General features: G+C 40.7%; 1 protein-coding gene across 3 annotated transcripts in view; it reads right to left on the bottom strand.

Moving 5' to 3' along the window:
* The window catches only part of LOC106972846 (S-adenosyl-L-methionine-dependent tRNA 4-demethylwyosine synthase TYW1), a 210,947-nt gene that overhangs the window by 80,979 nt on the left and 107,325 nt on the right, over nucleotides 1–22,643 (bottom strand). For all 3 annotated transcript variants that reach the window (XM_053213791.1, XM_053213792.1, XM_027041851.2), the window contains 2 exons: nucleotides 18,318–18,495; nucleotides 529–664 (listed from right to left, as the gene is read on the bottom strand). In XM_053213791.1, the coding sequence (XP_053069766.1) occupies nucleotides 529–664; nucleotides 18,318–18,495 (314 nt within the window). The remainder of the gene's footprint in view (nucleotides 1–528; nucleotides 665–18,317; nucleotides 18,496–22,643) is intronic.

Below are 22,643 nucleotides of genomic sequence, written 5' to 3'. Positions count from 1 at the left end.
CTCTCCTTCCCCCCCCTCTCTCTGCCCTCAGCCCGCTCACATGTGCTCACTCTCTCAAAATAAATAAACTTTAAAAAAATAAAAGACTAGGAAAGTAAATATAACCTAAGAGAAGACATAAAAGAGGGCAAATGCTGGAAGAAAAAGGCATTAAATTTGGAAATTCTGAGGCTGAGTCCCTTATAGGTAGGAAATTTGGTCTTAGAAATTCAAGAAAATTAATCTCGTATTTAAACACATACTATTTGCTGGTATCTCTTCTAGGGTAGCTATAAACTGCTACTTTACCATATTTTATTAATTAACTTTGGGAGCATGTATCTCTCTCCCTAAATACATGAAGGACAAATTATACATAAAAGGCAGAGTGCTACAAACTTAAGAGGAACTCAATAAATATTTATTGAATAATCAAAGTGGGTGGAAGTCTAAAACAAGGTTGAAGGTTTTTTTTTTTTTTTTTAAACCACCTCTCTCCACTTCCTCTTTCCCACCCCCCCTCTCTTTTAAAGATGTCATAATTCTTACCTTTGCTGCCAAGGCTTTTAAGCTGTTGAGGAATCTCTGCCAGAAATCCTTGAAGAGTGGGCGGTCAATTTTCTTCAGGCTATCTTTGGTGCTAGCATCCACACTGACATACAGCTGTGTGACTGGTTTGAGGTTCCTTCATAATTTGAAAAAACAAAACAAAAAACAATAGGGAAGAAATTATGCCCATGTCAGGCTTGTCATGCTGTAAAATTTACAATCGATAATAGATGGGGTAATTCAACATGTCACGGGGTCTAGCAATGATTTGAATGATGTGGTATGATATTATTTCTAAAATGGACTGGACACCATCCTTAATAACCTGAAAACATTCAATTACTTAAAACTGGTCCCTCTTCAAACAGTTTTTAGTGGAAAATAAACAAAATGAGCTCTAGCTTCAGGTCAGGTACTATCAGCCCAGGGCAATTAGAAGGGGCTCTCAGACTTAAGTTTCCCTGTGAACTCTGCCGTTCAAGAATTATTCAGCTGAAATGTCACCGCCACATGGGGTCCGTGCTGACAGGCCACCTCCCATCATCACTTCCCTGATGGAAGTTTCCTAAGGAACAAGAGACAACCCCAAAAAGCTCAAGCCTTCCTAGAAAGGCACAAAGCCACACCAGTAGCTCACCTATGCCTCCAAGAGCCAGAGTGAGTTTAAAGTCCAGCCTTGCATGGGCAAAGCTCCCTAGCCAGGGAGCCTTAAGCAATGCAGAGCTACAACAACCACCAAGCCCTTACAAAGGAGCACAACCCCCAAGAAAACTGTACGTTGCAGATTCTTTTTCTTCGCCTTCTTGATCAGTTTCCATGAATACCACTCATTCTCCACTTCTCTCAAATTCACGGACTCATTTCATTAAGTCATTCTGATCTACTATCCTATTTGCCAGTTATGCATCGAGCCCAGATTGTGCTCTTTCCAAAACCTCTCTCCTTTCCCTTCAAGTGGGTCTCATAATTCATTCCCTTCAATAAACTTGCAACAAGAAAGAAACTTCCCTTTAATAATCCTTTGACCAAATCTTCCCACTATTAACTTTCTATAACTATTCCAGGATTTGTATTTACCCCTGGAATGTTATTTACACGTTTTTTGTTTCAAAGTCTATGCACTTTCAAAAACTGAAATATAATTCACATGCCATGAAATTCACCATCAAAGGGGCTTATATGCTTTTTGTATCTATTAGTATCGGTCTTATCTGTAGTTGAGTGTAAGACCTTCAAGGGCAGGAACCACAGCTTTCTTTGTACCCAGCCTTACAGGCAGATACTTAAAGCTACTTTTTACTTGATATTGTTGACTTCAGCTAACAAAGCTTCTGAGGGCATTCAGGCCACACAAACGCTTACCACGATCTGGCTTAGTGACATATGGAAAAATCACAGGGGTCTGAACCCGAAGTTATTAAAAGTAGAGAAGGTCTGACCAAAGTTAAGAAAGAAGTGATTACATATTGGCAGACTCATTGCTTTAATCCCTCTCCAATGCTGGCTACAAAGGGAATCCTTAAAAGTTCAATACTGTGTCACTACTGAGCAAAGGACATCAATTACTGAAAATGAAAAACAGGAGTATACTTCTGTCTCATCATTCCTTTTCCTGGGAGCCTCTTTAATAACAGACAGGGCATGCTACCTTAAACGGACTCATGTTTTACAAAAAATAAAAATAAAAGAGGTTGTCTTAATGGATACTGTTGGCTATCATTATCTGATACTTGCAGGACTTTGTCATAAAGCTGTCTAATGCAAAAATGGGAACTGACCTGACCTTTTCACTATGCCTCCAAAACTACTTAAGATTATGAACAGTAAATTCCAAAGGCCCTAGTTATTTTACAAACCTCCATCAGTTGCAAAATGGGAAGCCCTGAACACTGACAGTACCAATAAGAAATTTTAGTCAATACTAAATATCTGAGATGCTATAATCAAGGAAGTTTATTGCTTGCTCTTACCAAGGAGCAGGCAAAGAATGGAAAAGAGGAAAAATTCCTAGGAATTACAGAACTTATTCCTAAGGGACTCAAAATATTAAAAGTACTTGGAGAAACTTTCTGAGCCTCAGGGATCTTATATGTGCCTGGTACTGGCCTCTATTCCCCAGGGCAAGCAATGTGGTTCTCAGCATGGTCATCTACCTGTCTCCATTCTATACAATGATAGCTATCATTTTAGTTCCCCCAAAAGCAAGAGAATGTTATAACTTTAAAATCATGATAATAATTTGTGTTTGAGAATCTAACACTGCTGCTGAAAACAATTAAAAACGACCATATAATAAAAGGGAAATACAACTGAAAGCCTAAACCCCACTGAAAATGCCCAATGCACCTTCATATGATTATTGTGGTGATCCTTCATCCTGCTCATTTTTAAAAAAAAATTTTAATGTTTATTTATTTATGAGAGGCAGAGAGAAACAGAGTGTGAGTGGGAAAGGGGCAGAGAAAGAGGGAGGCACAGAATCTGAAGCAGGCTCCAGACTCCTAGGTGCAAGGTGTCAGCACAGAGCCTGACGCGGGGCTCAAGTTCACTAACCATAAGACCATGACCTGGGCCAAATTCAGATGCTTCATTGATTGAGCCACCCAGGCGCCCCTCATCCTGCTCATTTTATATCTCTAAGTTAAGAATGATCAAATATATAGGGGTGCCTGGGTAGCTCAGTCGGTTAAGTGTCCAGCTCTTGATCTCAGCTCAGGTCATGATTTCATGGTTTGTGAGATCAAGCCCTGCATCAGGCTCGAAGCTGACAGCACAGAACCTGCTTGGGATTCTCTCTCTCTCCCTCTCTCTTTGCCACTCCCCCACTCGTGCAAGCGCGCACTCTCTCTCTCAAAATAAATAAACATGTTTAAAAATGATCATATATAGAAATGCACTGACAACTGAACGTAAAAATGCTTCCTTTTTTCCTTTCTGTATGGAAAGGCCTCAGGCCTCCTAATCTGTACAGAAAGGAAAAAAGGAAGAGAGATTTATGTTTGCAAGAAATCAAGTGGCTTAGAGAAGAAGTTTGATGCTCCTATTGGACAAAAATAAACAAACAAACAAACAAATAAATAACCAACCAAAACAGCCCAAAGACCCAATACTATTAAAACCAGAATCTCTAAGAGAATCTGGGGCTGTTAGGCCTGGTCAAATAATTTAGGAGTTAAAGACCAGGAGGATAAAGAGGAAGGAGAAAAGCACCATCTACTGAGTATTCATCATGTGCTGGGTGCACTGTGCTAAGTGCCTTACCCTTCTCATCCAGTTCATTGAACACTCATGGTAAACTAACAAGGTGGTTGCCAGTTTTGCCCATTTTAAAGTTGATGAAACTGTGACTCGAAGGGTTAAGTAGCTAAGTAGCTTGTTCAAGAATCCACAAGTGTCAACGATGAGATTCGAGCCTAGAGATTCGGAGCGTGTTCACCTAGCCCTGAACCACAATGTCTCCATCAGAACGGCCTTTCACAGGCAGCGCTGGCCAGGCCTCTTGTCACAGAAAGCCAAGAGCAGTAGTTCAAGTCTCACAGCAGAATGTCTCCAACTGTGGTCAGGACAACATGCATCAGAAGGACCTGCAAACTCAGGTTCTTGGGCCTCTCCTGAAACGGAATCACTCTCCAGGAATGGAGCCTTAGAAAGCGTATTGTTATATTCGTCTAAGAACTTCTCAAAGGTGATCAAAGAAATTGAAGACCCAAATAAATGGGAATAATAAGTAATATTAATTAATTATACAATTAATAATGGTTATATACAACTATGTAATTAACAATTAATTAAAAATAGAACTGTATGATGTGACAATTCCACTTCTGGGTATTTATCCAAAGGAAATAAAATCAGTATCTTGCAAAGATACCTGCACCCCCATGTTTACTGCAGCATTACTCAGAATAGCCAAGACATGGAAACAACATTTCTATCAACAGATGAATGGATAAAGAAAATGTGGACACATGGATAAAGAAAAAATATAGACAGACACAGGCCATATTATTCAGGCCATGAGAAAAAAGGAAATGCTATCATTTACAACACGGATGAACCTGGAGGACATTATGCTAAGTGAGATAAGCCAAACACAGAAAGGCAAATACTGCGTGAACTCACTTATGTGTGGAATCTAAAAAAGACCGTTTCCATTAGTTGTTTTCTTCTCTGTGTATGGGCCATACTCTCATTTGTCTGTTTCGTGACTTTTTTAAATAAACATTTAACGTTTTAAATAATATTATGTGGCAACTCTGTGCATCGGATACCTCCCAAACCAAGCACTGTCGCTCTGTTTGTTTATTGCTGCTTTTGTTGTTACTGAACTACTTTGGTAAATTCTGTATTCTTTCTTGTGTTCAGCCTGTTGGGTTAGCTTAGTGGGCTGCTAATGACTGGCCAGAGATAACTTAAATGCCTTCAACTGGTAAGGCTCCCAGACTTTGCTACGGGTTGTGCGTGTGTGTGTTGGGGCATGCCTTCAATGCCCAGGCAGGCAGTTGACAGCTCTGCCTTAGTCTTCACTGTCTGCGTGTTCAAGACGTCAACATTGGGGAAGAGGTGAGAACACAGAGCCTTGTCAAATCTTCCCTGGCAAGCCCACAGCCCTGCCCACGTGTGTGCGCTTCCAGCTTCCCAGGAACATACGGGGCTTTTCAAAGTTCCCTATGAACATCTCACTGCCCAGCTTTCCCCTTTAAGTTCTTTGGTCAGCTTCTCGTTTGCCCCGACCATTACTGCTGCTTCAGGCAGCTGTGAAGTTAAACAGCTGCCGCTGACTGTTGATGAGAAACACCCCAGAGAAAGGCTTTTTCACTAGACAAAATATGAGTCACTTCAAATAAAGACAACCCCTGTGCATGAGGGGTTCCAGGGAACTGCCACACAACCCACATGATGACAATTCTCTGGAAATGGGACTTTGAAGGAGTTCCAACTCTGTTTTGCCTCCTCCCCTGGCTGCCAGGCTGCAGGTTTTTACTAGGACTATAAGCTATTAGCTTTTATGGCTACTGCAGAGCTGGGAAGTTAGAATGGAATAGAACACATTAAGACATCAGGAAACTCAGGACATAAAATAGGACATATCGACATATCACAAAGCTTACTGTTCTTGTTGAGATTCAGCCATTTTTCTAGAATAAATGCTCCTCAGATTGTTGTGGACCTTTGGTTAAGACTCTGACAATTTTTGCCAGTGTTCTCACTGTTTTTATAGAGAAGCAGGTTTTGAAGGTCTGTACTGTTATTCCTGCTGACATTCATCACGTACATTTTGTTTTTATTTCTACCATTATTCATCACAACATTTTCTAGGTCCCCTGTGATTTCTTCTTTAACCCACACGTGAATGAGAAGTGCATTGCTTGCATTACAAACATACTGGAATACTCTAGTAATCTTTCTGTATTCATTTATAGTTTAATTCCAGTATGTTCAGATACCATGCTCTGTATGATTTCAATATTTTGTTGAAACTTGCTATAATGCCCAGCATATGGCCATTTGGTAATTGTTCTGCAAAGCAAGTTGCAGAACTTGCTCTTGAAAAGAAATTATATTCCAAGGTTTTCTTGTTCCAATGCTCTCTTTCTGTAATACAGGCTAAATGTGTTGATTTAGTCGTTTGAACCTTCACTGCTGCTATTGATTTTAATTCGCTTGTTTTATCAGTTTGAGAGAAATGTGTGAAAAACCTACCATTTTTCCTTATAGTTCTTTCAATTTTGAGATTACGTTATTGAGTGTTTGCAAGTTTTAAGTTGTTAAACTGTTTTATATTCCTGGTGGGTTTAATATTTTATTAAGAAATGTCCATCTTATCTCAAGTAACGGTTCTTGTCTTAAAGTATACTTTGACCGATTATTATTTAGCCTACCTTTCCAAAAGTGAAACTTCTAAGTGCTTCCATGCATTATCTCATATACTCACAATGCCACATTAATACCAAATCAGCTCACAGGTTAGGAAACGAGGCCCCCGAGCAGTCATCTTCCCAGTGTCACTAAGACAGCAAGAGCTCCAGTTAAGATTCAAAGCTTCTTTTAGACCAGAGCCCAGCTCTTATCACCTCACTGTACTTCTTCTCTTTCTCTCTTTTTTTTTTAGCTTATCTAGACATGCATATTTCTGAAAAGTGTTCTATCAATGCACAGACACAAGAGAAGACTGTATTTTAAATGTAACATGTTTGCTACAAACAAAATGGGCTGGGAGGAGGGAAAAAAGCTTCTACTGAAAGGATCAGGTGGTATTTATAATTCTTATTTCATTGTAAGTGGTTTCCTGTAACCACTTAGAGCTAACAAATACAAGAAAACTTTATTAAAACTCATACATTTCTTTAAATATTCAATAAGCATCTTATATATGAAGAGCAATACAATAAAGGTTCTCTAACATATGTATGGTGAATGTCTTAGCAAAAACTAAGGAAAGCAGTGACGCCTGGGTGGCTCAGTTAGTTGAGTGTCTGACTTGATTTTGGCTCAGGTCATGATCCTGGGATCATGTGATCAAGCCCTGCAGTGATCCTGCAACCAGGATCTGCTTGGAGATTGCTTAAGATTCTCTCTCTCCTTTTGCCCTTCCGCGGCTTGCTGCCTCTCTCTCTCTCAAAAACAAACAAACAAAAAAAAAAACAACCAAAGGGAAAAAACACAGCAAACAAAGTACCAGAAATACCACTGGAAGAAGCAACACAGAATGAAGTTCACACCTGGTTTTAGAAGAAGGTGCTCAAAGGTAAATGGACATTAGCACAAATTTGGTGGTGGTGAGGAGGTCTGAGAAGCAAAGTGTTAACTGTGCCAGAGTTAAATATGGAACATAGTTCTATAGTCTTATGATCAGCAGCTAACACACAGAAAGCTTTGCATCAACAATATTTTACCAAAAAAGAAAAAAATAATAAGATTTTAAATGTAAATTTAAAAACAACATAAGACAAACAGATAAGAAAATAATGATAAAATAAAAGTAAAGCGGGGGGACTCAAGACGAAGCTAAGAATGTGCCGGTCTACAAAGAACTACACAAAGTCTACAAAGGGCCTCTCACCCCAACACATTTATAAAGACGGGGAGGGGGGGGGACACAGTCATAGGTTTCAAATGAACACAAAAGAAGAACAAACCAGTTAGTTTCTGCGAGTCCTCAGAGAGAAGAGACTGTTCGGTGTTTAGAACATCACTCTCAACAACTTCATCACCTTACAGCACGATGACCTTCAGAGGTCTGCCTTTAACAAGGTGTCTTTCTGTAGGTCATTGGCATCACAGCGCAGAGCAATTTATAAGAAGGAATGACATGGTGTGCTCTGGTAGACGAATGGTGTGACGGACCTTTCTGATTGCAGGGTTGAATGCAAGCACAGACTGTACAGAATTAGAATAAGGGTCCTAAATTCCCGTGTCTGTAGGGGCGGAGGATAGTGTGAATCAAGCAAGCCACTTTTAAAGGAAAAAGTTCTTTGGACACCAAAACATAGACTGCATGTGAAACACAGAGTCTACCCTTTGTTGTTCCACATTTGCTAGAAATGGTGACAAATTTCTCTGCTATAAGAGAATGCATGGTGCAACCCCTCTGACAAGTGGCAGGTGATACTTAGCCTCATGGTGGAGGAGATGACAAAATGGACAACAGTCACGCAGGCTGAAAACCACAGGCTTCATCATAAACATTACATGGTGCGATGCTGTATAATAAGATATATATATTTGATCTTTGTCCCTGGGTCCTGGCATGAAGCTCCTAGAACCCTGGGAATTTCCTGAGTTACAGAGGTGAGGGAAGCATCTTTCATTATCCGTAATAGACCTCTACAACCACAAAGAATTACTTTACTAATGAGGTGACTCCTGATGGGTCCCTAGACAGCTTCAGGATAGGGACTGGTTGCCAGAAGAACCAACCACGTGATTAAAGGTTGGAACTTGCAGCCCCACCCCACCCCCAGCCTCTAGGAAGGGGAGACAGGCCAGAGGTTGAGCTAATCACCAACTGGCTGTGATTGAATCAATCATGCCTATGTGATAGAACCTCCGTAAAACCCCCAAAATGATGGGGTTCAGAAAGCTTCCAGGTTGGTGAACACACGGAGGTCCTGGGAGGGTAGTGTTCCGGGAGATGGTGTGAAGTGTAGCGACCCTTCCCCCAGGCCTTGTCCCATGCACCTCTTCCATTTGGCTATTCCTGAGTCGTATCCTTTATAATAAGCCAATAATCATAAGTAAACGGTTTTCCCTGATTTCTGTGAGCCGTTCTAGCAAATTACTGAACCGGAAGAGCGAGTCACGGAAAGCCCCAATCTATAGCTGGCTGGTCAGAAGTACGGGTACAATCTGGGACTGCGGCTGGTGTCTGAAGTGGGGCAGTCTTGTGAGACTGAGTCTTGAACCTGTGTGGTCTGCATTAACTCCAGATGGTGTCATAACTGAATTGTAGGACACCCAGCTGGGTGTCCGTGGAGAACTGGAGACCTGCTTGACGTGGAAAAAATCCACACAGCTGGTGTCAGAAGTGCAGCAAGTAATAAAACCAGGTAAGAGTGAAGGGTTATAGTGTGGTAAAAACGGCACTTTTTACTCAGCCTTTGACAATTTTTGCCACACTGTCTTTCCCAAAAGTCAGAAATTCAGATTTTATACAAAATCTCTGGATGTTAAATGTTGGCTCAGAAAACAAACAAACAAAAAAGCTTTTGAACATGGTGCAGGACAAATAAAACCTACTTCTGGTAAACTGCCAACCTGAGACCTCTGGTCTTAATGACACTCCAACCATCCCACATAACTATATATTCTTTTTCAACTGAGTGCCGAAGAAATACCGGGTCCCGGTGGCTCAAGTTTATCCTCCTTGACAACTACAGCCCGTTGTGCCATGGAGCGGACTGCAGACACGGACACATTCCTCCTCTCCCTACATCCACGTCCCCTTGCCCTGCAGCTGTGAGTGCCCTCTCACTGCCTCTAAGCTCAGCTGTGACTTGCTCTGGCCGACGGAAGTGAGCAAGTGTGACACAAGCAGGGGCTGAAAAGATGCTTGTGCACTGAAGCCTGCCCTCTCCTGCTGCTCTTTGAGGCCCTGCCACCACGTGATGAAGTTGAGACTAACTTGCTGGAAAATAAGCTACATGAGTAGAAGCCCCAGTTGTCCCAGCCATGGCCATCATGAACCGGCCAGCCCAGCAGATCTGCCAACTGACACGTGAACAGCAGTGAGGCCAGCAAAGCCAGATGAGATCAAAAGCCCTCCCAGCTGACCCAGAATTATGAGCTAAATAAATTGACTGTCAGTTTGAGGGACTCAGTTTTAAGATGAGTGATTGTAAGAAAAGATAACTGATAAGAGACTATGATATATAGGTGATATGCCTATTAAAAATACCACTATATGGGGCGTCTGGGTGGCTCGGTCGGTTAAGCGTCCGACTTCGGCTCAGGTCATGATCTCACGGCCCGTGAGTTCAAGCCCCGCGTCGGGCTCTGTGCTGACCGCTCAGAGCCTGCAGCCTGTTTCAGAGTCTGTGTCTCCCTCTCTCTCTGCCCCTCCCCTGTTCATGCTCTGTCTCTCTCTGTCTCAAAAATAAATAAACGTTGACAAAAAAATTTTAAAAATACCACTATAAAACCACTTGTTTTGGTGAAATGAAAAGGGCTTTTCCTCAAGAGAAAGGGTTTTTATGGTCCAATCACTACCGGTCCTATTATTAATACTATGTGTCTTACATATTTTCGTCACTTTTTATTAGCCCCTGTGTTGACAAAATCATAAAGCTGCACAGAGTCTAACAGCTTTCTCATTTGCCTAAGGTGTTCGCTTCTATCCTCCATAATCCTTGAGGACCACTCACTGTAAAAACTCCCCTCAGTGGAAGAACTGTCAGCAAAGAGCCACATACTTTGGAGTTGGAGGGGAAACTGAAATTCTCTTAAGGAGAAGGTGAGTATCCTGGAAAGGCAAGTAGCCTGAAAGTAACACTTGCATGTGGGTCAAGGGAAGGCCAACTGACAAAGCCAAGAATCTCCTTAGAAGGTCTCAGAGTATGGGCGATACTACAGTAATCTAGAAAAAAAATTGTTTTAATTAAAAAAAAAAAACAACTTAATAAACCCCCCAGTCACTCAGACAGCTTCATCACTTCCTAGTGCATGCTCAATGCTAAAATGGTCGCAAGATGTCCACCTGAAAGCTCAACTAAAGGAGCTGAACTTTTTTTTTTTTTTAATGTTTCTTTATTCTTGAAGGGGAGAGTGAGAGAAACAGAGAGTGAGTGGGGAGGGGCAGAAAGAGGGAAACACAGAATCCAAAGAGGGCTCCAGGCTCTGAGCCGTCACAGAGCCCAATACCAGGCTTGAACTCACAAACCGTCAGATTATGACCTCAGCCAAAGTCAGACACTTAACCGACTGAGCCACCCAGGTACCCCTGAAGGAGCTGAACTTCTATACAGAATTAGCACTATAAACATTAGGGAGGACTTCCAAAATTCAAGACCTCTATGCTCTGTTCATAAATCTACTGCCTTGTTTTTCTGAAAGACACTAAGACACCAGAGAAACTGGTATTTGGATTCCTCCAAATATCATCTGTACTTGGAGAAGCATTTCTCTTTCCATTTTTTCTTGGGCCACAGGGGTAAAAGTGAGAGAGCACTTGGCTCAATTCAAAGAGGCCTCAAGTCAGGAAAGTATCAGTTTAAAAGTAGGAGCATCTCAGGACTATTGTTTCACTACTCTACAGTCCAGAGTATTTGAAACTTGTCGTTTTACAACACATTGTACTATTTGGTATGTCAAATCTCAGTGTTCTTCTTTTAAATTGTTTCTGAACTATTCACATCTTTCTTTGGAGAAATGAGGGGTAGGAAAGCCACCTTATATTCGGGACCCCTAACATATTACTCCCACACCAGTAGGATTGCTCTGTTTTAGAGAAAGTACACCTAAACATTAAGCTCGTTAATCCGTCTCTGTTAGGCTATCAATTATCAGAAATTCTTCTCGATTCACGCATTAATAATCAGTGTATCTCAGCTTTGGGTTTTTCCCTCTGTCTAGGTAGATATTTCAATAAATAACCAAATATGCCAACTCTTTGAAGTCCAAACCTAAAATGGCTGCTTCCCATACATTCTCTCCTTTGCCCAGGTAAGGACATAACTCAAGAAAGGACACGCTCCCTTGAACCATGGCACCCTTAATATAGGAGCTTAAAGAATGCTTTAGAAATCCAACACAGGAACTTCCCTTTTCCAAGAACTCTTTCTTTCTTGAGTATTCTGCATGGGGTTTACCCGTCCAGTTATTAAACTCTTGTGTTCAGGGGCACCTGGGTGGCTCAGTCGGTTAAGCGTCCAACCTCGGCTCAGGTCATGCGCTCACAGTTCGTGAGTTTGAGCCCTGCATCAGGCTCTGTGCTGACAGCTCAGAGCCTGGAGCCTGCTTTGGATTCTGTGTCTCCCTCTCTCTGCCCCTTCCCTGCTCACACTCTTGTCTCTCAAAAATAAATAAACATTAAAAAAAAAAACAAAAAAAACCTCTTATGTTCAACATCAGAGAAATTTGCTAATTTCCCATTCCCCCACCCCTGCCACTTTACCTCTTCCTCTCTGCCTCCCTCCCAATTTACCAGTGCCCATTCTAGAGGACTGGGTAATCAATGCCTTTGTACCCATTTGTTCACTGATGGCAGTCAAGACCGGACCAGCGTCATGTCGTATCCTGATCCTCCTGCTGACAAGAGGAGGCTCACCAGCCAGAGTGAGGAAGAGAGACCCAGTAACACTTCCTGAACGTTCACTATGTGTCAGGCATTTTGCTGGACGCTTTTGAGTACACAGCTTATTTATTTCTCTGTAATTCTCCTCGGTCCATATTGGCATTCACAAAGAATACTGTGCATGAAAAAACAATGAATTATCTTCCTTGGTTATTATTTTGCAGGGAATCACCTACATCCTACTTCTGGCAGATTTAATTCTTTTTACACATGTATAACATGCCTTAAATTAGGGACAGACTCCCTTTTTGTATATGCTATGTGTATGTGTATATCATTAACACGTCTCTATCCCAACTTCTCCCTCATGAGCCCTCTGAAAACGGAAGGGTTTTAAACCTAACAAAAGTTGTTTAAAAAAGAATGGTAACCCCATGCAAAATTGATACACTGACATTTTAAAAACATTTCCCTTTTAACTCTACCTTTTTATACAACTTCAAAAAGTAACATTTTAGCTATTGTTGTAACAACTTTGTTGCTTTTCATATTACTGCCCGGTGCCAATAATTTTAACCAACTCTGATTTCCTATGATGTTAAATTTTAAACTTTGTGCATGCCTGTGTGTATGATCATTCTTTTTACAAACAATAGTGTCTTTTTTATTTACTAAATTGGACATGTGATCCTGTGTAAGTTTAAGGTATACAGCATGTTACATTTATATATTGTAATAAGATTGCCAATATACTATTTATTATATTACATAATTATAGTAATTATTATGTATATTCTTTATACTATGCATTAGGTCTCTATGGCTTATTTACTACTTGTTACAAGTCTGTACCCTTAAACACCACAATCTTACACCCCACCTTGTTCCCTAGTCACCACCATTTTACTTTATTGTTTTTTTAACAGATTTAACTTTTTTAGATTCCACATATAAGTACTTGTCTTTGTCTGACTTGCATAGCATAATGTGTTTGAAATCCATCCAACTTGTTGCAAATGGCAACATATCCTGCTTTCTCATGGATGAGTAGATTTCATTGTGTATTGTACCAACCACACTTTTTTTCATCCATTCATCTGTTTATGGGCATTTGGGTTGTCTCCATATCTTGGCTATTGTGAATAATGCTACAATAAACATGGGAGTACATATCTCATCAAAATCCTGTTTTCATTTTCTTTGGGTATATATCCAGAAATGGAATTGCTGGATCATATGGCAGACCTATTTTTAATTTTTTGACAAACCTCCATATTCTTTTCTTGGTGGTTGGACGAATTTACTTTCCCACCAATAATGTATAAATTCCCTTTTTACCACATCCTCACCAGCATCTGTTGTCCCTCGTTTTCTTCATGGTAGCCATTTTAACAAGTATGAGGTGGGATCTCATTGTGGTTTTGATTTGCATCTCCCTGATTTCCATGCACCTGTTGGCCATTTTGATGTCCTCTTTGCAAAACTGCCTATTTAGTTCTTCTGCCCATTTTCTAATCAGATTGTTTTTGTTACTAAGTTGACTGACTTCTTTATTTATCTTGGAATGTTCTGTGTATGGCTGTTAAGTCCATTTCCTCTAAAGTGTGGTTCAATTCCAAGTTTCCTTCTTGACTTCCTTTCTCAATGATCTATCCATTGATGACAGTGGGGTATTTAGGTCCCATACTATTACTGAATTATCTATTTATGCCTCAAGATCTCTTGGTATTTGCTTAATCTATTTCAGTGCTTGGATATTAGGACTGTATATATTTGCAAGTGTTCTATCTTCTTGATGTAATAATGATTTATTTATCGTTATATAATGACCTTCCTGTCTCTTATTACCTTTTTTGGCTTGAAGTCTATTTTGTCTGATATCAGTACTGCTCCACCTCCTTTGGTTTCCATCTTGGAATATCATCTTCCACCCTTTCACTTTGAGTCTGTGTGAGTCTTTAGAGATGAAATAAATCTCCTGTAGGCAGCACATAGTTGAGTCTTGTGGTCTTTTAAATCCATTCAGCCCCTCTGAGCCTTGTGATTGGTGGTTTCAGTCCATTTACATTTTGGGTGACTTATTGACATGTAAGGATTTATTTACTAGTGGCGTCTTATCTCTTGCCTTCCCATTGTTTCTTTTTCCTTCTGTTCCTACCTTTGTAAGTTGGTGGTCTTCCATGATGATTTGCTCTGTCTTCCTTTTCTTTATGTTTCGTGTCTATGCTCTACATTTTTGCTTAGTGGTTACCATGAGGGTTACAAAACACATCTCATAGATAAAATACTCATTTTCTACTGATGGCAATTAATCTTGATTTGCCTATAAAGATTCCATCCTTTTATTTTATTTTATTTTTTTTAAGTAGGCTCCATGGCCAGCATAGGGCACAATATGGGGCTTGAACTCACAACCCTGAGATCAAGACCTGAGCTGAGATCAAGAGTCGAACCTGAGCCAACCAGGTGCCCCATATTATTCAGTATTTTTGATGTCACAAATCATCTTTTCATGCTGTGATTTTGTTACCAAGTTGTAGTAGCTATAATTATTTTTAATGTTTTTCCTTTAACCTTTATACTATAATTAAGAGTATAGTATGCTATTCTAAAAGTCAGTTTTCTAATTCTGATTGTCTATTTACCACCTTAATCAGGGTTTTGTGTGTACTTTGATCTTCTCATTTCAGCTTGGAGAGCTCCCTGCAACTTATCTTGTAAGGTCTAGTGGTGGTGAACTCCCCTCAGTTTTGGTTTGTCTGGGAAAGCTTTTATCTTTCCTTCATGTTTGAAGGATACCTTGCCAGGTATTCTTGGCTGGCAGTTTTTATCTTTCAATATTCTGAAAAGTTATTCCTCTCTCTGAGGCTATAGAGTTTCTGCTGAGAAATCTGCTGATAGTCTAATGCAGGTTCCTTTTTAAGTTACTGTCTTTTTTCCCCCCAGCTACCTTTAAAATTCTTTATCATTGACTTTTGACAGTTTCAATACAATATGTCTTGAAGAAGGTCTTTTCATACTGAGACAAGTGTTATATTAGCTTCATGGACTTATATGTCCAGTTCCTTCCCCAGGTTTGGGAAGTTCTCAGCATTATTTCTTTAAATCCACTCTCTGCTCCCTTCTCCCCCTCTTCTCCCTCTGGTATGCCAATTCATCTAATGGAGTCTGATAGGTCTCACAGAGTTTCTTAAAAAAAATTTTAATGCTTATTTATTTTTTTGAGAGAGAAAGAGTGCCAGCACGGGAGGGGGAGAGAGAGACTGGGCCACCCATGCACCCTCACAGAGTTTCTCTTTCCTAAATCTTAAAATCTTACTTCTCACCATGGGGGAAGGGAAGGAGAGAAAACAGTTTCAAACACAGTGGGAGGCAAACCACAAGAGACTCTTAAATACAGAGAACAAACTGAGGGTTGATGAGGGGATGAGAGAGAGGGAAAAATGGGTGATAGGCATTGAGGAGGGCACTCGCTGGGATGAGCACTGGGTGTTGTATGTAAGCAATCAATCATGGGAATCTACTCTCAAAGCCAAGAGCACAGTGAATACACTGTATGTTCGTTAACTTGATAACAAATTATATAAAAAGAAAAAAAGATTAATGTCAATGTTATCATTTTGATAAGAAAATAAATGACTGTAAATATTTTAAAAAATCATTTCTAGATTCCTTTCTTCCAGCTCACTGATTCTCTCTTCCATTTGATCTGCTCTGTTGCTGGTGCTTTCTAAATGCATTCTTCATGCCATTCACTGAGTTCTTCGGCTCTAGAGTTTGTTTGGTTTTTCCTTAGGATTTCAATATCATTGGTAAAGTACTCGTTTTTTGTTTTTTTTTTTTTTTAAGTAGGCTTCACATCCAGTGCAGAGCCCAAAGCAGGGCTTGAACTCACAACTCTGAGATCAAATCTAAGATCAAGAGTTGTATGCTTAACCGACTGAGCCACCCAGGTATCCCAGTAAAGTACTCCTTCTATTCATGCCTTTCTAAGTTTTCTTGTAGCTTGTTGAATTTTGTCATAATAGCTAGTGTAAATTATGTCATCAGTTAGATTGGAATAGTCTGTGTTTTGGGGTCCAGTTGCTGGAAAACTGTCATTTTCCTTTTGTGATACCATATTACCATGATTTGTCATAGTGATTCATGATAAGTGCCTCTGCCACTGAATCTGAAGTAGGAAACACCTTTCTTACTTAGGTCAAGCCTTTACTTTGAGTCTAATAATTTAGACAGGTTGGTAATTGGGAGTCTTCCTTTTCTTTTCCAGAAGGTGGTGCTAAAGCACAAGTTTTTGGTTTCTCCTGCAAGAGAGGACTCCCCCACTAAGGTGGGGAGAGCAGTGCATTTAAAGAGGGTGGGGTGGGGCGGGGGCAGCAAAATGGAAGGAGGTGTGTGCTTAGCACCTGGGGCTATGGGTGTGCCCATGACCAAGTAAATGGATCCTAAAGTGGGGAGTTCCCAGAGCTCCAGGGCAGTCCTTTAGCCTAAATCCCCTGGGGCAGACAGCAGGAAACTCTCCAGTTCTGTGTCTGCCTTCTTCCTTTCCCTTTCCTTTCTCCCAGTCACCAAGGTCTCTCAGAGACAGCAGTGGTTCCCCAGCTGTGTAGCAAATGCTTTCAGCCTCCACATCCTCTGCCAGTAGGGTGGTCCCCACCCCATCAGACCTGTCTCTGCAGCCTCTGCTGCCACTCCCCTCACTGCACAGCCTCCTCCAACACCCAATCTACCCACTTTTGGGTACACACGTGAATGAATCTCTTGGGTGTTCTGGTGTGCTGCACAGAGGTGTGTTTTTGTTTGGTTACGGATATCTCATTACTTGTAAATGGAAGGCAAGGGAAAAAAGGAAGAAGGCAGGCAGCCATGACTCTGACGTCACTCCAATAGTATCTTTTTATATTTGACAATTATTTCCTTTTTTTTCATGTGGTACTTTAGAGGTCAGCATTTACAAAACAACTTTGAATTTTGAAAGTTCATTGTCTTCTATTCCTATGTGGGAATTTCACCAATATTTCACCAGCCATCTACTGAGAACTTACAGGCATTATACTGGTGACATGAAGATAAATAAGCAGGGGGCACCAGTCTCAAGCAACTCAGTCTAATGGGGGAAACACAGGTAAATAAATAAAATGTAATGTTTTCCATATTATAATATATGCATAGTTCAAGCGGAATACAAAAACAGGTAATTTCCAGGCCCCAGAAGATGGTCATCTCCATCTGGAAAGCGCCCCAAGTCATCCAAACCAAATCATCTTACCTACAAAACCTGTTCCTTCCTTATGTGATCGTCTGGTGCTCTGGGGCCCCCTAATCCTAGCAATCAGCATAGCTGGAACCTTCCCAGTCTTTAATTGGTCCTCTTCTACGCTGGGCTCTCAGAGCCATGCAGTTTGCCAAGTTGATCTATTATGTCTCAATAATATCTTTTTTAGGACTCCTCATTCTCACTGTCCTACTTTCATCTTTATGACTCTTACCTAAAAGAACACTCTACCTAGTTGCCTGCTTTTTGGCTCTCCCATTCTATACCATGCTGGCAGACTGCTCTGCAGGAAGCAAGATCTTTCCAAAGAACAGCACTTAAAATCCTCTACAATCTACCCCCAACCTTTTCAACTTGGTTTCCAGCTGCCAGTCTCCTTCACACACTCTGTGGTCCAGAACTATATTTACATAATGGTGTCACAAATACCCTAACTTCCTATTTTTCTCGGGAGATTCTTATTAAAAATTACAGCTTCCTACCTTCAAGATCCCAATTAAATGATAGCTTCCCTGAGAAGTTTTACTGTTTCTCCCATCTGGAAAAAAAAAATTGCACTCTCTTTTGAACTTCCCCAGCAATTGATTTGTGCCTCTACTCTTTTTACTAATGTTATCTTCCCTAATAGAATGAATTTTTAAGAGTAGGACCATCTCTGTTCCCAAAATGCCAACATTTGTATGTAGCTAGTAATCGATAAGTCCCTTTTGAATACATTACTGCCTATTTCATTTCACAGTCAAACACAGATCCAAGAATATCTTAATAAGCTGGATGTCTCACCTGATTTCCACAGGGAATTGTGCATTTGTGACCAGGAAACTGGAGATTTTACACTCATGGAGTAATTTCAAAAACCTATTGATTTCTGGGTACATGATGGGTTCTCCCACAAGGGACAAGGCACAGTGCTTTACCATCATCCCTTCTTCAAAACGATCTTCTCTGACACCTGGGACTCCTGGAGAACACAGTGAAAAGGAACAAGCTCAGTAAGGCATAGAGACAGGCTATCACTTTTGTTTTTCTTAATTACAGATTTTTAATTTTTCTAAATGGCTCTTTGGTTAGAGACGGAAAATTCATTTGTGATACCATTCAAATAATACAAAACAAGGGCTGGGAGGGAGAAACACTAGAATTAGTAAATCAGAGAAAGCAGCAATCCCATCCTCAGTCTTAATACTAATTAAACTACATCAATACAAGCAGGCGAAATGAACTTTGATAGCTAATTATCTGAAATGCAGAACGTATTACTTTCCATAATTTGCTTAGCTCTGTATTCTTTCATGTTGGTTTAAGGAAATGAGCTCAAATGTTTATCAACAGATAAGTGGATAAACAAAATTTAGTATAAACATGAAATGGAAAGTTATTCAGCCTTGCAAAGAATTGCAATGCTGACAGGTGACAACATGGATGAATCTATGCTAAGTGAAATAAGCCCAACACATAGGGGCAAATATTGTATGTTTCCACTTATCTGAAGCACCCAGAATAAGCTAATTCAGAGAGACGGAAAGTAGAAGGTTATCAGAGGCTGGGAAGAGGGAGAAACGAGGAGTTATTTTTTCTTGGGTACAGAACTTCTGTTAGGGATGATGACAAAGTTCTGAAAATGGATACTGCTGACGGCTGCCCAATATTGACAATGTACCTAATGACACTGAGTCATACACTTTAAAAATGGCTGCAATGAGGGGCACCTGGGTGGCCCAGTCGGGTAAGCGTCCGACTTCGGCTCAGGTCACCATCTCACGGCTAAGGTCACGATCTCACGGCTCCGTGTGTTTGAGCCCTGCATCAGGCTCTATGCTGACAGCTCAGAACCTGGAGCCTACTTCAGATTCTGTCTCTACCTCCTTCTGCCCCTCCCCCATTCACGTTCTGTCTGTCTCTCTCTCAAATATAAATAAATATTTTAAAAAGTATTTTTAAAAATGGCAGCAATGGTAAATTTTGTGTTATGTATATTTTACCACAAAAATATGGGGGGTGAAGGGAATGAACTCAGTATAAGGAAAAGCCTCTTCTAGACCAGTCATTTATTTCCCCCTTCGTTCCTCAAGTATTCTGCATTGTGAAACTAAATGGAGTTGGTCCAAAAGTATACAGGAGAGAAAAACAAACGTGAAGCTCTTACCTTTGGCTACATATTAGAATCACCGGGAATGTCAAAAACTAGGTCCACCACCAAAGATTCTATTTAATTGGGATGGGTATAAGCCAGGATAACAGGAGATTTAAACTTCCTCAAGTGATCCTCATGTGCAGCCAAGGTCGAACACCACTGCCTAAACCAGAGCTCCCCAAATGTGTTTGCACATTGGAATCACCTGGGAAACCTTAACACTTCCAAACCCCAGGCCCCAGCACAGACCAACTAAATCACAGTCCCTGGGGGAGAAGCACGGGCATCAGCAGCTTCTGAGGCTCCCTGGGTGATTCCAATGTACAAACAAAAGTTTGGGGACAGTTTTCAACCCTCACTGGACATTGGAACTACCCAGAGTACTTTTAAAAATCTCGATGTCCAGGTAGTATCCCAAACCAATTAAATCGAAACCTCTGGGGATGGGACTCCAGCATTTTTTAAACACTCCCCATTTGATTCCAGTGTACAGCATGGGTTGAAAAAAACTGTTCTTACTTCTAATGCAGAAGGCACTCCTGACAGTCCCTCAATCTAAGAATCTGGAAGACTTGGAAAGAATATAAAAAGGGAAATGAGGGGTGCCTGGTTGGCTCAGTCAGTTAAGCATTGAACTCTTGATATTGGCTCAGCAGGATCTCAGGATTCATGAGTTCGAGCCCCACACCAGGCTCTGCACTGACAGTGCAGAGCCTGCTTGGGACACACACACACACACACACACACACACACACACACTCTCTCTCTCTCTCTCTATGTGGAAATAAGCAACTGCAACTAAATACCTGAGAGATCAAACTAACGCAATACAGGCTAAGATCAGAACAATATAAATGTGGCAGGTGAGATCTTCTTTGATCACTCTCTAACTGCAATTCTGAGAATGTACTTCACATTTCACATCAGTATTTTTAAATGAATAGTTTTTTACGTGACTGAAATCGAAGATCTTAACTCAAGTGAATCAAGGTTTTAAATAAAACCTCATTCTTGACTCAACTCCACGTTGCCAAAACAACTCTGCATTAAGCATACAATTTCCTTTTCATAAAAAACATCATTAATTTTAATCCCCTCATGAGCAGAAGAGTAGAAGGGCAGATTTAACCTGAACTGCAAAACTAACCTGAAACTCAGAATAACTGAGCACTGGCTAGGCTCTAACTGGATGTCACGTGAAGCAGGTCTAAATTCTGGTTCTACCAGTAAGCTGCTTTGTGTCCTTGGTCAAGCCACTCAACCTCTTTATTCCCATTCCCTGATCTACACGTGGGGATTTCACACACACACACACACACACACACACACAGAGCTTTTGTAAGAATTCACTGAAATACCTAGTGCAGTACCAGGCCCAGCACAGAAGCATTCAAAAAATGTTAGCTGCAAATATTTTTATTACAATAATAATTATTTATTTTTTGAATTGCAATAGAAATTCAATCTTCCAGTTATCTTAATTAAAATGGTAATTCCACTCAATTCAACATATATTTATTGATCACCTACTATGTGCCAAATAGTGTTCGAGGCAAGTTTTCTATAGTAAATTGTTTTATAAATAATTTCTCTATTTAGAGAAAACCCTCTGCCTTTGTGAAGCTTATATTCTTGGGAGAGACACAGAATAAACATTAAACATAATAAATCTGTGAATTCTATACCACTGTGGTCCAAGAAAAGGTTCTGAGACGATGGAAACGTTCTGTCTATTCAATCCAATACAGCAGCCACCAGCCACATGTCTGTTGAGCATTTAAAATGTGGTGTGGCGTCACTGATGATGAACCAAATTTTTTATTTTATTTAATTTTCACTAATTAAAATGTAAAGGGCCACATGTGGCTAAGGGCTACCACACAGGACATGCGTATCTTTAGTATATTAGAAGGTGATAAGCATATGGAACAGAAAATGTACAGCCGGGTAAAGAAAACTAGGGATCCAAAGAGGTAGGCCGTCTCGTACAAAGGGCGGTGAGACAAAGCTCACTGAAAATGTGAGGTCTGACTTGAAGGAGATGAGGGAGGGGGCCCAGAGAAGAAAGAGGGAAAGGGCACTCCAGGCAGCAGACAGCAGAGCAAAGGCCCCATGGTGGGAGCATGCTGACATGTCCAGGGAATCTGAGAAACATGGGTAGTCACTGCAGGGTTTTGAGAAAAGTGGCATAACCTCAATCTCCCTCTAAATAGAACCCCCTGGGTGCTATGCTGAGAACAAAGGGGCAAAGATACAGGCTCATCTGGCCAGAGGCTATTGTATAATCTAAGATGGTGGCTTCCAAGGCTGCGGTGACAGTGGAGGCTGCGGGAAGAGATCCTGAAGATCTAATCAATAGGACTTTCTAATGGATTGGATGCAGGATATGAGACAAAGAGAGGTGTCTTTGTGATTTCTACAAAGCTTTTGGCCAGAGTGACAGAGCGCCACCAAAGGAGACAAACAAAACGCCTTGGGGGTAACAGGTATTGCAGGGAGGGAATAACCTGTGCTCAATTTCAGACTGGTAAGGTTTGAAATTTATGTTACATGTGTGAATGAGTGTCCAACATTCAAGTTTGGATTTTGGAGGAACTGGGTAGAAACAAACATTTTGGCAAACATATGGTATTTCCATTCCTGGCCTGAACAAGACTGCCAGGGCAGTGAGTGCAGACAGAGAAGAGAACTGAGCGCTAGGACACTTGCGTATCTAGAGAAAGCAAGAGGGGTCGGCAGAGGACACGACCAAGGAGCAGCTGGGGAAGGAGGACGATGTAAAAGCAAAGGAACCGGCTGTCATCTTCTCTGAGAGCCTGAACTAAAAACATCAACTTGCCCATTTACACAATGACAACAACAAAAACTAAGACAGAAAAAAAAGCCCTGTGGATAAATCTTCTAAGAGTAATGATTCCGGGATTTAAAACTTATCCTAATTTTCTCAAAAGTAAGGTATTGAGAAGAAGACATAA

Source organism: Acinonyx jubatus, chromosome E3 (genome assembly GCF_027475565.1).
Source record: "Acinonyx jubatus isolate Ajub_Pintada_27869175 chromosome E3, VMU_Ajub_asm_v1.0, whole genome shotgun sequence".
Lineage (NCBI taxonomy): Eukaryota > Metazoa > Chordata > Mammalia > Carnivora > Felidae > Acinonyx > Acinonyx jubatus.
The sequence above is the reverse complement of the archived record's forward strand: the minus strand, read 5'-3'. Positions and strand labels throughout refer to the sequence as shown.